At 36.3% G+C, this 14,420-nt stretch overlaps 1 protein-coding gene across 6 annotated transcripts; it reads left to right on the forward strand.

Annotated features, from left to right (window-relative positions):
• Nucleotides 1-9,377: 9,377 nt before the first annotated feature.
• LOC106753503 (protein DYAD) lies at nt 9,378-13,176 on the forward strand. Of its 6 annotated transcripts, none has more exons than XM_022777537.1 (9): nt 9,388-9,529; nt 10,242-10,433; nt 10,632-10,937; nt 11,016-11,399; nt 11,483-11,540; nt 11,623-11,706; nt 12,041-12,333; nt 12,445-12,559; nt 12,650-13,176. In XM_022777537.1, the coding sequence occupies exons 3-9, from the start codon at nt 10,666-10,668 to the stop codon at nt 12,743-12,745; spliced, it is 1,302 nt and encodes a 433-aa protein (XP_022633258.1). In that variant the 5' UTR covers nt 9,388-9,529; nt 10,242-10,433; nt 10,632-10,665; the 3' UTR covers nt 12,746-13,176. The 6 variants fall into 6 exon arrangements, with proteins under 6 accessions (XP_014490805.1, XP_014490808.1, XP_022633259.1 ...); XM_022777535.1 differs by having other exon boundaries at nt 9,389-9,529; nt 10,242-10,424; XM_014635319.2 differs by lacking the exon at nt 10,242-10,433 and having other exon boundaries at nt 9,378-9,529.
• The last annotated feature ends 1,244 nt before the right edge of the window (nt 13,177-14,420 follow it).

A 14,420-nucleotide genomic window follows, 5' to 3' on the forward strand; every position in this document is an offset into this window, starting at 1 on the left:
GCATTAAGCGCAGATGAGAAACCCAACAATTGATAATCAAAGCATACGACAAGCATATAAATAAATAAGAGTTTCAATAAAAGAGAGTTTCAAAATATTACATTGTTCCCCAACAACAAAAGGGTTTAGTTCACCATTGTCATGGTGAAACTAGATGAAAAATGATGGAAGAATGGAAAAGCAACCCTAGATTGGATAAAAAGGAGCCTAAGAATCCAAGAGATCTTCTCCAAGGAGTGAAAACTAGGTCTGGCCGCTCCTTTCTGTCAAAAGAATGCATCTAAACTCGCACTAGGGCTATTTATAACCAAGAAAAGTCACAGAATTTAGGCCCAAGCCTAGCAGACAACCGCCCGATGTCATATTTTGACGCCCGACAGTTTCCCATCAGTCGCACCACCGCCCGACGTCATATTTGACCGCCAGGCGATCATTTTCACCACTGGGCGCTGGTCAACTACAATCTGGTCAACTGGTTGACATTTCTGGTTGACTAGTTGACTTCTCTAGTTGACTGGTTGACTTTTCTGCATTCTTGTTGACTTTTTTGCACTGCAACCGTTTGATCTTCAACCTTCCTTTCAATTCATCTTCAATTCACATCAAAACCCTGCAAAACTATGCAAAACAAACATAATATCTCTACAAACAACTTTTGACTCTCAAATGACTCAACTTAAGTGTTTTACTTGATTCTAAGCTCATTTTAAGCTATAAAGGGTGTATTTTGATATCAATTTAAGCATGAAAATAACTGTTTTTCAACCGTTATCACAAACCCAAACTTAGAACTTTGCTTGTCCTCAAGCAAATAAAACAAAACATGGCATTCCACTTTTTCATCCAATAGTTCAACACTCCTAAAATTCATGACAAGAACTACTAAATTTCAGATTTACAGTGGAATGAAATCAAGATGCATGCATGACTTTAATTCAATTCAGTTCACATGATCACATATTTCTCATCAAATGTTAGACATTATGAATGACCAATCCACTAAGCAAAGATGTAAGCATGAAATTTATCAATTCTCACAAAGCAAGTGTTTCACTCAATCACTCAAGTGTTTAAGGTGACACTCCAACTCTCTATTATTCACAAGTCACATGAAACAAAATTGCCATTCATCTCAAACAATCAAAATCTTCACATGCAAATGCCATCATAAGGACTTTTCTAAGGCTTGTATTGAGGTTGGGCTAACAAGAAAAAATGGGTTTTCTGAAATGCAAAATCTTTGAGTTAAGAGAGCTATAATAATATTCAAAGTTTAAGCACAACTCTCTACCTCACCAATCGAACTTATTCCCAACTTCCTCCCTTTTCTTTTATTTTTACATTGAGCTCATCTTCTTGCTTTTCTTCTTTTCTTTTCTTTTTCTCATGCATTTTTCTTTCTTCACATTTGAGCTCAATGCTTTTCAATTGCCTTTCAATTTCCCCCATACAACCCCAAACTTGAACCTTTTCAACACATACAGTTAAGCGCAACCCAACTCAAGGTAAAGTATTTCAAATCAAGGGTTCTCATCCTGTTTAAGGCTAAGGTTCAAAAAGGGTATAATATTTCAAGCACTTTGGGTGAAAATTTGGCTAGAGAAGGGTTTTCAAAAATGGCCTTGATCATATGACATTCACATGCAATTCAATCAATCATCAAGATTAAGGCAATATCGTTCATGTTTTCCTATGAACAATACATACAACAATGAAAACTTTGGAGCTCAATACCTCACACAACATGCTTTCTCACACATCATTCATTCATACACCCTGCTTAGCATCATAACCACAATCATAATTCATCACACATTTGTTCACATAATTCATCATAATTCAACACAACTCAATTATCATCCACATCCAATCATCATTGAATAGACTTATCATGCATGTTATTCAGTCAAACATTTTCAGAAAAGTATTCAAGCCAAGCATAAACACTGAAAATAAAAATTCAACCTTTTCTAAGAATTCAAAATGCAAAAGTGAAAGAAATAACCTAGGTTGCCTCCTAGTAGCGCTTGGTTAACGTCACGAGCCTGACCCAAACCTGTTCTAGCACTCATCAGCAAGTGCCTCCCAACACCTTCAGTAGGAGTACTTTCCTGTGTTCATCAGTAACTTCATAAAAATTAGCATCCCCCAGTAGATGCCACCCAAAAATTGTTCAAATATCCAAAGAATTACAAGTTCAAAAATGAAATAAACCTAAAACTAATGTTTTACAACAAAATGAATTTCTCAAGAAACATCATGTGTTATCCTTCGTGTTGGTGTCTCCAGTACACCAAATCCTCAGCTTTCTTCCATTCACTTGCTTTGTACGTCTACTGTATGGTGCTTCAATCTCCACCACTCCTTTTTCTTTCAGCTCTTTTCCTACCCACTCCTTCTTTTTATATTTCACTTTGATGCTTGGTCGGAATGGGTCTTCTTTCGGTTCAGGATGGATAGTTCTTCCTTCTTAACTTACAGGTACCTGCAAAACATTACAACTGTCAATATCATCAGTACTTGATGTGCTATCTTCAAATGCAGCTTCTCTTCTGGCCTTTTTATATTTGGCTCTTCTTCTTCTTCTCATTATGTTTTCTTTAGAGCCATTATATGTTAGCACTTGGTCTTGATCTCTTAACATCATTCTTCCAACATGGATACTTATCACCATTTTAGAAGTCCTCATAAAAAGGTCTTCCCAAGATCAATGGAATTCTTCCCTCATTTGCCATATCCACAACTAAAAAGTCAATCAAGAACTCCAACTGCTCAATTCGAACAATTGCATATTCCACTATACCAATTGGCTTCTTAATAGAACCATCCGCAACTGTCAGGGTAGTATGAACTAGTTTTAATACTAGCCCTCCAATCTTCTTGAATTCACTGAAGGGCATCAAATGAACACTTGATCCTGAATCAATCATGGCTCTCCCTATATCCACATCAATAATAACACATGGAAGAGTCAAACTCCTTGAATCCTTCAATTTTTTCGGATAATCCTTCCTTCTAGGCTTAACACATTTTTCCTGATCTTCTTCATCATCAAGATCAATTACCTCTCCAAGATAATACTTAATCCTCTTGGTGTAATCAGGAATTTGTGGAAGTACTGAAGGAACAACAGTCACCTGATTAAAGATTTCCCTAAATGGTTCTCGATGACTTTCTTTCTCTTTCTTTTTCTCCTCCTCTTTTTTTTTCTTCTTTTTCCTCTTCACTGCTTTTCTGCTCGTTAAATTCATCATTGTTGATCATCTCTTCATCCTCCTCCTCACTGCTTTCAATATCAATTATTTCCACTTCTTCCTTCCTTTTATCTCTTGTCAGAACAGCTTTACACTCATCTTTAGGGTTAACCTCAGTGTTAGCCCTAAATTGATCCTTCTCGGTGGTTTCTACCCTTTTTGGCAGCTGCCCAATTTGCATCTCTAAGGATCTGAAACTAGCTTGATCACTTGCATGATTGAACTCGTAAACCTTCAAGAATTTGTCAAATGTATCACTCAAATCTTGGACAAACTCTATCAGATGAGTAACCTACTGCCACATAGGTGAGGATTGTTGCTGCTTGAAGCCTCCTGTTTGCCCTGATGGGTTATTCTGTTGTTGACCAATACTCAGATGGTTCTTCCAACCTTGGCTAGAATTGCCTTGGTTGAAGTTCCCCTGCCTATACTGATACTGATTTCCCATGTAATTAGCTTCTTGCTGCATCTCTTCAGGTATAGCACATTGACCATTGATATGGTCACCACCACATAAATCACAAAGTTATTGAGTTTGGGAGATATTCCTAATCTCCTTTGGAACTTCAGAAAGGACCTTTGTTAACTTATCCAATTTCTGAGTAAGAAGATGATTTTGAGCTGTCATAGCATCATCAACAGGGAGATGCAAAATTCCTCCTCTCTGTGAAATTATGCCCATTTCACTATGTGTTACTTCATTCATAGCCATGTTTTCAATCAAGTCATAAGCCTCATCTTCAGTCTTTCTATTTATACTACCTCTACCTGAAGCATCTAACATCATCTTTGACTGAGTGTGTAGGCCTCCAAGGAAAGCGAGTATGTAAGATGTCTTGTCAAACCCATGGACTGGTGTCTTTCTCAATAGGCTTTTAAATTTGTCCCAAGCCTGTCCGAGGGTCTCCTCCATTCCCTGCTTGAATGAAGAAATTTCTAGCTTCCTTTGATTGATCTTTGTCTATGGAAAGAATTTATTGACAAATTTTGTTGCCACAGCCTCTCAGTTTGTGAAAATGCCTTCTGGGAATGAATGCAACCATGCTTTAGCGTTTCTTCCAAAAGAGAAAGCAAACAGGCTGAGTTTGACCCTGTCATCAGAAACTCTATTCATCTTGACAGTATTGCAGATTTCACTAAAAGTAGTCAAATGATCATAGGGATTCTCATTTGACCACCCGTGAAACTAATTGCTCTGTACTAGTTGGATCAGTGCAGGGTTCATCACCATGTTTGTTGCATTATCTGCTGGCAAGGCTATACTGTTGAAGTGCAAAGGACCCACCACATTTGATGCGTCTGCAAGAGTGCGTCTTGGAGGAGGTTGCTTCGCCATCTCCTGTCTAACTTTTCTTCCTCTCCTATCTGATAATCCTTCAAGAAGAGGTTGCTGGCTTTTCTTACTTCTAGTGTGTATTGCTTCCTGCATACACAAGAACCAAAAACCCTAAAAGCACTTTTATAGAAAAAGAAAAAAAAATGAAACAAAAAAACAAAATATATACAATAATTACAACCAAGTCAAATTCAATCAATTTACACTACTCGAAAAAGTTATACCTCGAGTCCCTAGCAACGGCGCCAAAAACTTGTTAACACTCTGGCAAGTGTACCAGATCATTCCAAGTAATATAACTAGTAAACCCAATATCGTTCTTCCCAAAGAACTTGAAGGCCTTATCGTTCGTGCAAATTGAAATCGTAAGACTTGTAAAGAAAATTAATTTGTAGTTTGGATGCAAAAAAAAAAAGTAAACATGCAAATGCAATTGATTCAGTTGACGAGAAAAAGACTATGGATGAATGGAGTTGTTAGGGTTTACAATTTCATCTTATGCACTCTCTCTTATCTACTCCTCTTATTTGATTCGCTTTGTTATCTAATTGTCATGCAAACTTTCATAGTCTACCCTTAACCCGATCCCTCAGCGAACAGAGCCTATTACATTTTACTGGCTTGCTATCCCTAGCCTCCCCTAGTAATTAATAATGCATGATAAACAAAAGCAAAAACAATTGATCATCCTACCCCCTATCCCTAGGTGGTATTGCTTAATCAAGGAATTTTCCACCAGTTCATGACAGTATCGTATGTTCTCGTATCAATAAAGACAAACAACAATTATCGAATGAGTTAAAGGATAAAAGCATTAAGCGCAGATGAGAAACCCAACAATTGATAATCAAAGCATACGACAAGCATATAAATAAATAAGAGTTTCAATAAAAGAGAGTTTCAAAAGATTACATTGTTCCCCAACAACAAAAGGGTTTAGTTCACCTTGTCATGGTGAAACTAGATGAAAAATGATGGAAGAATGGAAAAGCAAACCCTAGATTGGATAAAAAGGAGCCTAAGCATCCAAGAGATCTTCTCCAAGGAGTGAAATCTAGGTCTGGTCGCCCCTTTCGGTCAAAAGGATTAATCTAAGCTCGCACTAGGGCTATTTATAACCAAGAAAAGTAACAAAATTAACGCCCGGCGGTTTCCCATCAGTCGCACCACCGCCCGGCGGTCATTTTCACCGCTAGGCACTGGTCAATTGCAATATGGTCAACTGGTTGACTTTTGTGGTTGACTGGTTGACTTTTCTGCATTCTGGTTGACTTTTCTGCACTACAACCGTTTGATCTTCAACCTTTCTTTCAATTCATCTCCAATTCTCATCAAAACCCTGCAAAACAATGCAAAACAAGCATAATATCTCTAATAAAAACTTTTCACTCTCAAATGACTCAACTTAAGTTTTTTACTTGATTCTAAGCTCATTCTAAGCTATAAAGGGTGTATTTTGATATCAATTTAAGCATGAAAATAATTGTTTTTCAACCGTTATAACAAAACTCTCATCACTTAGGTTTCTCTTTAAAACTTTACGCACACAAATGAAAGGTTTGGAAGGGATATTCTCCCTTGTTAGTTCAAGGTTGGAGAGTCTTTTAGACCACCACCACCTAAGGTGATACCGAGCACACAAACCCTCTTTCAATTTTCTAGAAATCTAGAGTGAAAGTGCTTCTCAAACCAGAGATGGAAAAACAGAAAGACTACTCTAGAGAGACTCTAGATTAGATCATAAAAGCAAGCAAAGCTCAATTAGGAACAACAGACATATTTCACATGTGATGGACAAAACCAGATTTAGCAATCAAGCCAAGCAAGAAAAAGGGCAACTTAGAACAGCTGACACACAAACAGAACCTACGAATAGCTCTAGAATATATTAAAACACAAGAAAATAAAAGCAAGTTGAATCATTCATTACTAAACAGATTTGCAACTCATATAGAACAATGCATTGCTCTAAAATGTTCACTCCAATCAAATTAAATGAACCAGAAACAGGAGAGAAACATCAAGAGTGAAACTGTGTTGTGAATTGCACTTGCCACTTTACTTTTTATGTGGTTCAGTCAATACTTCTTTTCTAGATGCTTTTTCTTTTCAAATCCCAAGAACTCATGCTTTTATACTTTCATTTCTTTTGCTATAATTCACAACTTATAATTTGATTTCTATTCCAATTCAACTTCACAAGATATGATTCATGATAGAAACAAATGATTCAACACAAAGAAACTACAGAACTTTTTAACAACACCAAATGCAAGATACGAATGTCTCTAGGAATTGAATTAAACTAGAAGCTTAGTAATGAACTAATACTAAGTAGAACAGACACACACTCAAAAACACTTAAACAGACATCAAAGAAAACACTGCAGATTGGTCAACTACTGAAACTGTTTCTACTGGAAATTTTTTACAATTGCAACCAAGCTCATGCCTAGCATGTCATTGCTCATACGGTTTGCACATGATACTAGCTCAACTTTGCCCAACAGATTTGATTTAAAAACCAAAACAGATTCACTTCAGAGCTTGACACAAACACTTCATAGTAGAATTTAAATCACAAATTAATGTTGTTCATCTTACAGCCGAGCTCCATTTAGATTTGTCATAGCTCATACGGTGTGCATTAACTAAACAATTAATTCAGCATCTCAGATAAAAAAATTCAAACAGTAGATTCAATAAGGAATTAATGACAAAAAAGCAAACATACATGACTTTGACACAACTAGATGGATTGCACAAAATAAAATGACTCAAACTCAAATTTGACCGAATTAAAATGATGAAAAATACTCAAAATGGTAAGCACGAACTGACACGCACAAGGAATCCTACTCAAAACAGGTTCAGATCAATGTAACAGCACAAAAACTGAATCAAAGTAAGATAGAATCAACAACTCAAACAGGGATAATAAGCAACAACTCAAATCCGAAAAACACTCAATACATCAAAGGAAAATTGACTAACACGGAATTAAAGAAACACAACTAGATACTCAGAATAAGATGATACTCAGACAAAACCGAATCAAACTGAAATAGAAATGAAGAAGACGCGACTCAAATCACAACACCAAACAGAAACACGAAACAGTGAAAACAAAAAAACAAAGATCGAGATACTTAGCTGTTGACGAGTGCTAGAACCGAGCTCTGAATACCACTTGATGGACGAAGGCTCCAAGGATATGAGTGTACGAGCATCGCGACCTCCTCGAAGCTTCCTCCAAAGAGACGACGCAGCGGAAGTTGAGACGAACACTCTAGATCGAGAGAGAAAACCCTAGTCGCGAAGAGAGAACACAAGTTCAAATGCGAACTCACCGAGATCGATATAAGACTCAAGGAAACCGTAGTTTGGTTCGATTAAACGGTGAGAAGTGGCGTTTAATCGGTGGAAAAGGTTTCAATCGGCTAAAAATGGAGGAAAATGGTGTGAGAAGGAAGAAACCCTAATCTGAAGAAGATGTTTGGTAAAAATGACCAAATAGGGTTAGATCTAAACGGCTATGGCGAGAAAATGAAGATTTGAGATTCAAAAGGTGTTTCAGTGATGCAAAGGATGAGGACAGTAGACTTACCGTGAGGAACTCTCAAGAGAAACTGAAGACGCGAAGAATGATGTTGTGGTTGAGGCGTGATAAAGTGAAGAATGCTCTGATGCGGGAGAAGTGAAATAAGGCATTGATGACGTGGTAAGGCACAGAAGTTGGTAAATGAGCTGACGAAGCCTCAAAGACGCTGGCGCGTAGTTGAGGCTGCAACAGATAGGTGAACCAGTGTGGAGGATGAGAGAGAAAGCACGGTGGAAAAAAATGGAAAATGAAAATAGGAAGTGTGCTTTGGAAGTTGAATAATTAAAATCTCTATTGACTATTACAGAATTTCCAATAACGTGGCCAACAAAGCTATATAAGATTCAGAAATTTGCATCTCAAACGAATTCAATTTCACTTTGAACTGTGCAACTCATTTTTTAAAATAAACTGCATCAAAAAAGTTTTTAATATATTTTAAAAAATTAAAATAAATATTATATTTCCTCTTATTCTACGGGTTGATCCATGAATTATGACTTCTTTTTTAATTTAAGAGAATTTTCTTACCTTTATTTTTTTCTCCTTTTGTTTTATCTCATTTACTTTTTTACCTTTAAAAGAGATTTTAAAGACGGAAAAGTTGCTAAAGTTTTTTCAATTATTTATATTAGTGTGTCTCTTTTATTTTCTTCTTTTCGCAAATTCCTCATTAATAATATAATCCTTTTCAACATTTATTGATGGACCCACATAATTCTCTATGTTCGTATGCTGAGCTATGGTTTCTTTTGTCTCTTGGAACCTCCTTTAGCAACCTCATTGTTTTTTATGTGGTCTCTGAAATAGTTTGGGACATATGAGTATTAAAAATGAATGAAAAAAAAAGATCAAAACATTTATTATATTTAAATATAATATTATATATTTCACTGTTAAATGAGTAAGTTACAATATATATATATATATATATATATATATATGAAAATACTTATTGAAAATTATTATTTTGTTGTTAATGAAATATGGTTAACAGACTAAAATAAGCGTGGAAGAGGTGGAAAGATTTTTAATAAAAACGCGGGACATTGTTGAAGACCAACAAGCCCAAGTGGAACCCAAAATATTTATTAAAAACAATAATTTAGTAATTAGTGATTAATGATTTCAGGGTTTTGGCGGTTAGGGTTTAGTTCGGAAACATAAGAGAGATAAAGAGAGTAAAAAAGGTTAAAAAGGCACACACACTACAGAACAAGGAGTAAAATAACGTTATTTGAAGCGGCAGGCACGGGTTTGGTTTGGGTTTTCTTCGTTTCGTTTGTTCACACATTCTCTCTTTTTCGCGCTTTCAACCCTTCGTTTATGCACCCATTGGTACGCTTTCGTCTCTTGTTCTCTTTCTTTCCTTCTTTTACCTTCTTTTTCTCAATTCGCGTTTTGCACCTGTTGTTCTTAGGTTTATCCTCCTCTTTCTCCCGAATTGGGGGTTTTCGTCTTCGGTTGCCCTAATCCCATCGCTTTCTTCGCCAATCGGGCGGGTTTTTACCGATTTCTTGAGGGTTTATGTGGGTTTTGCGTTCTCAGATTTGCTTGTTATGCCAATGTTTTGGGTGATGTTAAACTTTTAGTTTTTAGTTTGGGTTTCGGTGACCCGTGTCGGTCTAGGGTTACTGGGTGACGGCGATTAGAGTAATAGATCTCGAATCTAGGGTTTGTTAACTGTCTTTTGGCTCATGGTATATAATGTAACCGTTGGAATAGCCTTTTGGGGTACTTGTATGTGTCCAATGTTCTAAAATGGGATTTCCTTTTAAATAGAACTTGTGGTGGTGTTCTTTAACGTTATGAACTATTGGGTATGTTTGAGTTTCCTACTTGCTTCGTTATAATGAACTTTGATTGTAAACATGACTTGTATTGGCAGTTCAAGAATGACTGGGTAATATTCACATTGGGGGATTTAATGGTTCATTAGCTAGAAAAATCTTTAGGTGAAATTGCTCCGATTTTTGTGGTCGGGTTTAATACTTCTTGAAAATTAATAATTTATCCAGGTCATTTTAGATTGGATAACTTTGTGGTGCAGTACATTCATATTAACCCTTTGTTACTCCCACCGAGCTAAGTTCCTTTTCATGTGTTCTTGGGGAGCCTGGATGAACGAAAGCCTTTCACTGAAAGAAGAGAGGCTTTCGGTGAAACCATCACCATGGCATTTAGGAATTGCTGTCTGAGGCTTTACTGCTCTTGGAAATATATGAAGCAGCAGGTTAATGCTGTACGAATTTTGTTTATAATCATATTTTTTTGAACTTGATAATCATGATGCCATATAATGTGGAGTATTCAATTAAATTAACATTTGTCATCCAAAGAAGTACTCACCAAGCATTTCGGTTGTTTCCTTAAATTTGTTATGTATCTACTTCGTCTGATTGCACTCAAGATCTATATGTGCTTCTTCTGGAGTTTACAGAAATTGTGAGGATTCTTCCGGACTCAGCTGAAGAATGGAACCCTGGGGTGCTCATCATCGAGTCATGTTCATTAGTCAGCACGAGGAGGATGGAACTCCTTCTGATACTTCTAAGGGAGAGGAATCAAATGATGAAGAAGAAAAAATCGTCAAAGTTGAACCCGCCTTTGTGCCAGAAATTAAGAAAAGGAAACGCCTTAGCCTTAGTCAACTTAAAGAAGTGAAAGGAGAATCATGTGGGAAGCAAAGCAGTAGCAAGCTTAAAAAGAAGAAGAATGAAAGTAGAGATAGATGGTCAGCTGAGAGGTAAAGAAAATGTGATATTCATTTTTTTGTTATCTTCCTTATTTCTGTCTTATATAAATGTAATACCATATAATGTAGGTATCAGTTGGCTGAGCAAAACATGTGGGAAGTATTAAAGTCTGAAGGGGCGACATTTGAAAACCCGATAACCCGACCTGCACTAAGATTAGCTGCTCGCAAACACATTGGTGATACTGGACTTTTAGACCACTTACTGAAGCACATTGATGGTAAAGTGGCACCTGGAGGTACTGAGCGATTCCGAAGATGGTTCAACACCAATGGTATCATGGAGTATTGGTTAGAGAGTGCTGACTTGGACAAGGTGCGCCAGGAGGCTGGTGTGCAGGACCCTTACTGGATACCACCATCTACATATAGGGCAGGCGGTGCACCCTCTCAGAATATTGATTCTTCTGTTGAATTGAAACAGCTTAAAATAGAATTGGCACAAATGAAGAAGTATTGGGCTTGGAAGCTGAATATCTAAATAATCTTGTATGGATGCTATTTTATTTACTTTAACGGTTTTACTTGTATTGCAGAGATATGCATGAGCTCATTTCCATGAAGGAAGAAAAAAGTGATATTAATACGATGGAGGTGAATGTTAAATATTTTATTAATCCGATGGTTTGCTGTCTCTTAATGTACTGTAATGTTTAGTGTTGAGTTGCCATGGCAGGAGACCTACAAGGATTTTGTTAAGTGGAAAGCTATGACTGACCATCGCCTTACTGAAATCATTAATTCTTTGAAGGGTTTGCAGGTATCGAGGAAGTATATTACCATATCTGTGTCATCCTTTCAAGATTTAATAGGTTTCATGTCATAGAATGTTTTTTTTAGTTGATTGATTTCTTCACTTGAGTGATCTCTCTAGATCACGTAAGTGTTTTAGCCCTGTGAAAAGGGGTGGTAGATAGAGCCTAAGAGGAAATTATGTAATGAGATCTCATGGTGAATAGTATGCATGATAATTTAGTTTTTAACGAAGCCCAATGTAATAATCATGTAGTCGATCTCATCTAATGAGGTAAGGCTTTTGCTGTTTATGATGATGCTGAAGATGTGCTGGCTCACACTAGTTGATATATTGACAGGGGAAATATGGTGAATTGATGATTTGGAAAATTAAAGTTGAGCAACAACTTGCAGAAATAACTAATAAATTGAATGATCTTCAAGCATCTAGGGAGTGCACCACTTTTAGTCCTCCTTCGGAAAGGTGGAAAGATTGGATAGAGAGCACTAACCTAGACAATATTCAGGAAGATGCATTTGCAACTTGGATTGGGAATCCAGAACTACTTAATGTCCCACCAGAGGTTATACCTGAAGATCTCAACACAGCCATACCAACACAGCCACTAAATGAGGAACTGACCAAGAAGAGGTAAGTCAATTTTATTAGTACCCTTCTCTTTCCCCTCCTCTGAGGTGGAAGACCAAGGAGGGAAATTAGTACTTTTGTTCTAGTATTCATTTTTTTCCCTCAAAATAATAGCGATATGCTGGAACTGGAACCTGTTAGACTAGAAGATCAACCCAATGTGACCCCCGATTCTTCTGCAACTGTTAATTCGAAGTCAGACCTTGACAACTCATTGATTATGTTTCAGGTGATGGTGACAGTGTGTACAAGCACTTGCAATAGTTTTAAAACTATTTACTTTAGCACAATGTTTTTAAATGTATGTTTTTTCTCACAGGAAATGCTTATGGATTTATACAAATGGAAAGAAAAAATGGAACAGCAGCTGATGGAGGTGTCAAATACTGTATATGGTATGCTGGCAATGAAGTAGGCATCATTTCAAAGGATGGAGGCTAGGATAGGATTATAACCACCGTTTGGTTCATGTTTTTCTGTTACTCTTAAAACTGATAGAGTTTAGATATTGTACAGCATTAACAATCTGATCCTGAAAATCTGTCCCAACCACTAAGTTCACAGAAGAGGTTGAATCCTAGCCCTGCTGGCTGAACTGCAAATTGTTGATATGTCTGACTGGCCTTTTACAGTATACTTGGTTATGACTTAAGGTAGGTCTTCAGTGGAAATGAAATTGGTTGTTCTATGGTCGTATTGGGTAAGATTACGAGTTCCTTTAGTACTATAGGTCTTTTAGGTAGGCTTTACCCGCATTTAACGTATTAGCTGGAACTATTTTGTTAGAGAACCTGTACTTATTTGGGAACAAATTGCAATATTAATTAATATATAAAATTTCTACAATATCCTTGTTAATTTTAAAGATATACTTGTTTTACTCTTGCTCGTCATGGAAAATGTAGTGGATGTCTTAAAGATAACAAAGAATCAACTTACTAATATCTTATTTCTAAAGAAAGAAAATTGTTTAAATCATTAAAAAATTATTCTTTGAAGTATGATGAGTGGTAAAATTATATTTATAAACTTCTTTTAAGGATGTCCAAGGCATTTAAGAAAAAATATTGTTAGTAGGTGTTTTGGGTATAATGAGTGGTATATTTTAGGTTTAATTATTTCCTTATTGGCTTTTTTCAAATTTTTAATTGAGTTTTTAAAAGTGAAAATTTGGAATAATTAAGTTTCATTTATTAAATTGAATTAGTGAAGTTAAATTTAAAATGAGATGAATCATTAAATGATGTTACTTTAAAATTGTTTATTTGAAATATGAAATTAAGAGTTTACAAAATTAAGGTTCATAGACGAACAATTTCTCAAAATAATATGGTTGAAAATTTTAACAGCCATATCAATCTCACTCAATTTACAATTCAAATATCAAAGAATTATAAATATGAACATCCAAATCACCACACCAAAACCCTGCCCAACTAGAGATGGTAGTAGATATCACTTTACCTTATTAAAGTTCTTTCATTCTATTCTTATACACAAACTTCTAGCAAAGAGGAGAATATTGATACCGAAACATACAACACCAAGACGATTAAGTAATTAACACCAAATTACAATGAAAAGATTACCTGATTCAGATGACTCTGCAACTGACATGACCTACCTCCTACTTGAAGAGGTCTATCACCCATCCTATATTTTCCTACCTGAAGCTCGAGGTTTATCACTCCTCCTATATTGTGACTGAACTGCATGCGGTGATTGGGTACTAGCTTTCCTGACTAAAGGACAATCCTTGACCGTATGTCCCTTCTTACCACAGTTGAAACACTTCTTTATACCTCTCAATCGTGGACAAACACTCCTTATATGCGTTCTACCACAGTTGAAGCACTGAACACTACTCTGTTGAACTTTCTGAGGCAAAGAATTTCCACTAGATCCCTGAAGATGAGGCTTAGAGTAAGGGTTTTTCCTTTCCTCTTGACTTACTCTGGACCCATATGGTCCTCCCACTAATTGAAACTGTTCTTGTTATTTCTCTACTTCACTCTTCATTTTCTCAAATACTTTTGCTTTCTCTACCATAAGAGCAAATTCCTTGATGCAAACTGTAGAGATCATCAACT

Source organism: Vigna radiata, unplaced genomic scaffold (assembly GCF_000741045.1).
Source record: "Vigna radiata var. radiata cultivar VC1973A unplaced genomic scaffold, Vradiata_ver6 scaffold_131, whole genome shotgun sequence".
Taxonomy (NCBI): Eukaryota; Viridiplantae; Streptophyta; class Magnoliopsida; order Fabales; family Fabaceae; genus Vigna; species Vigna radiata.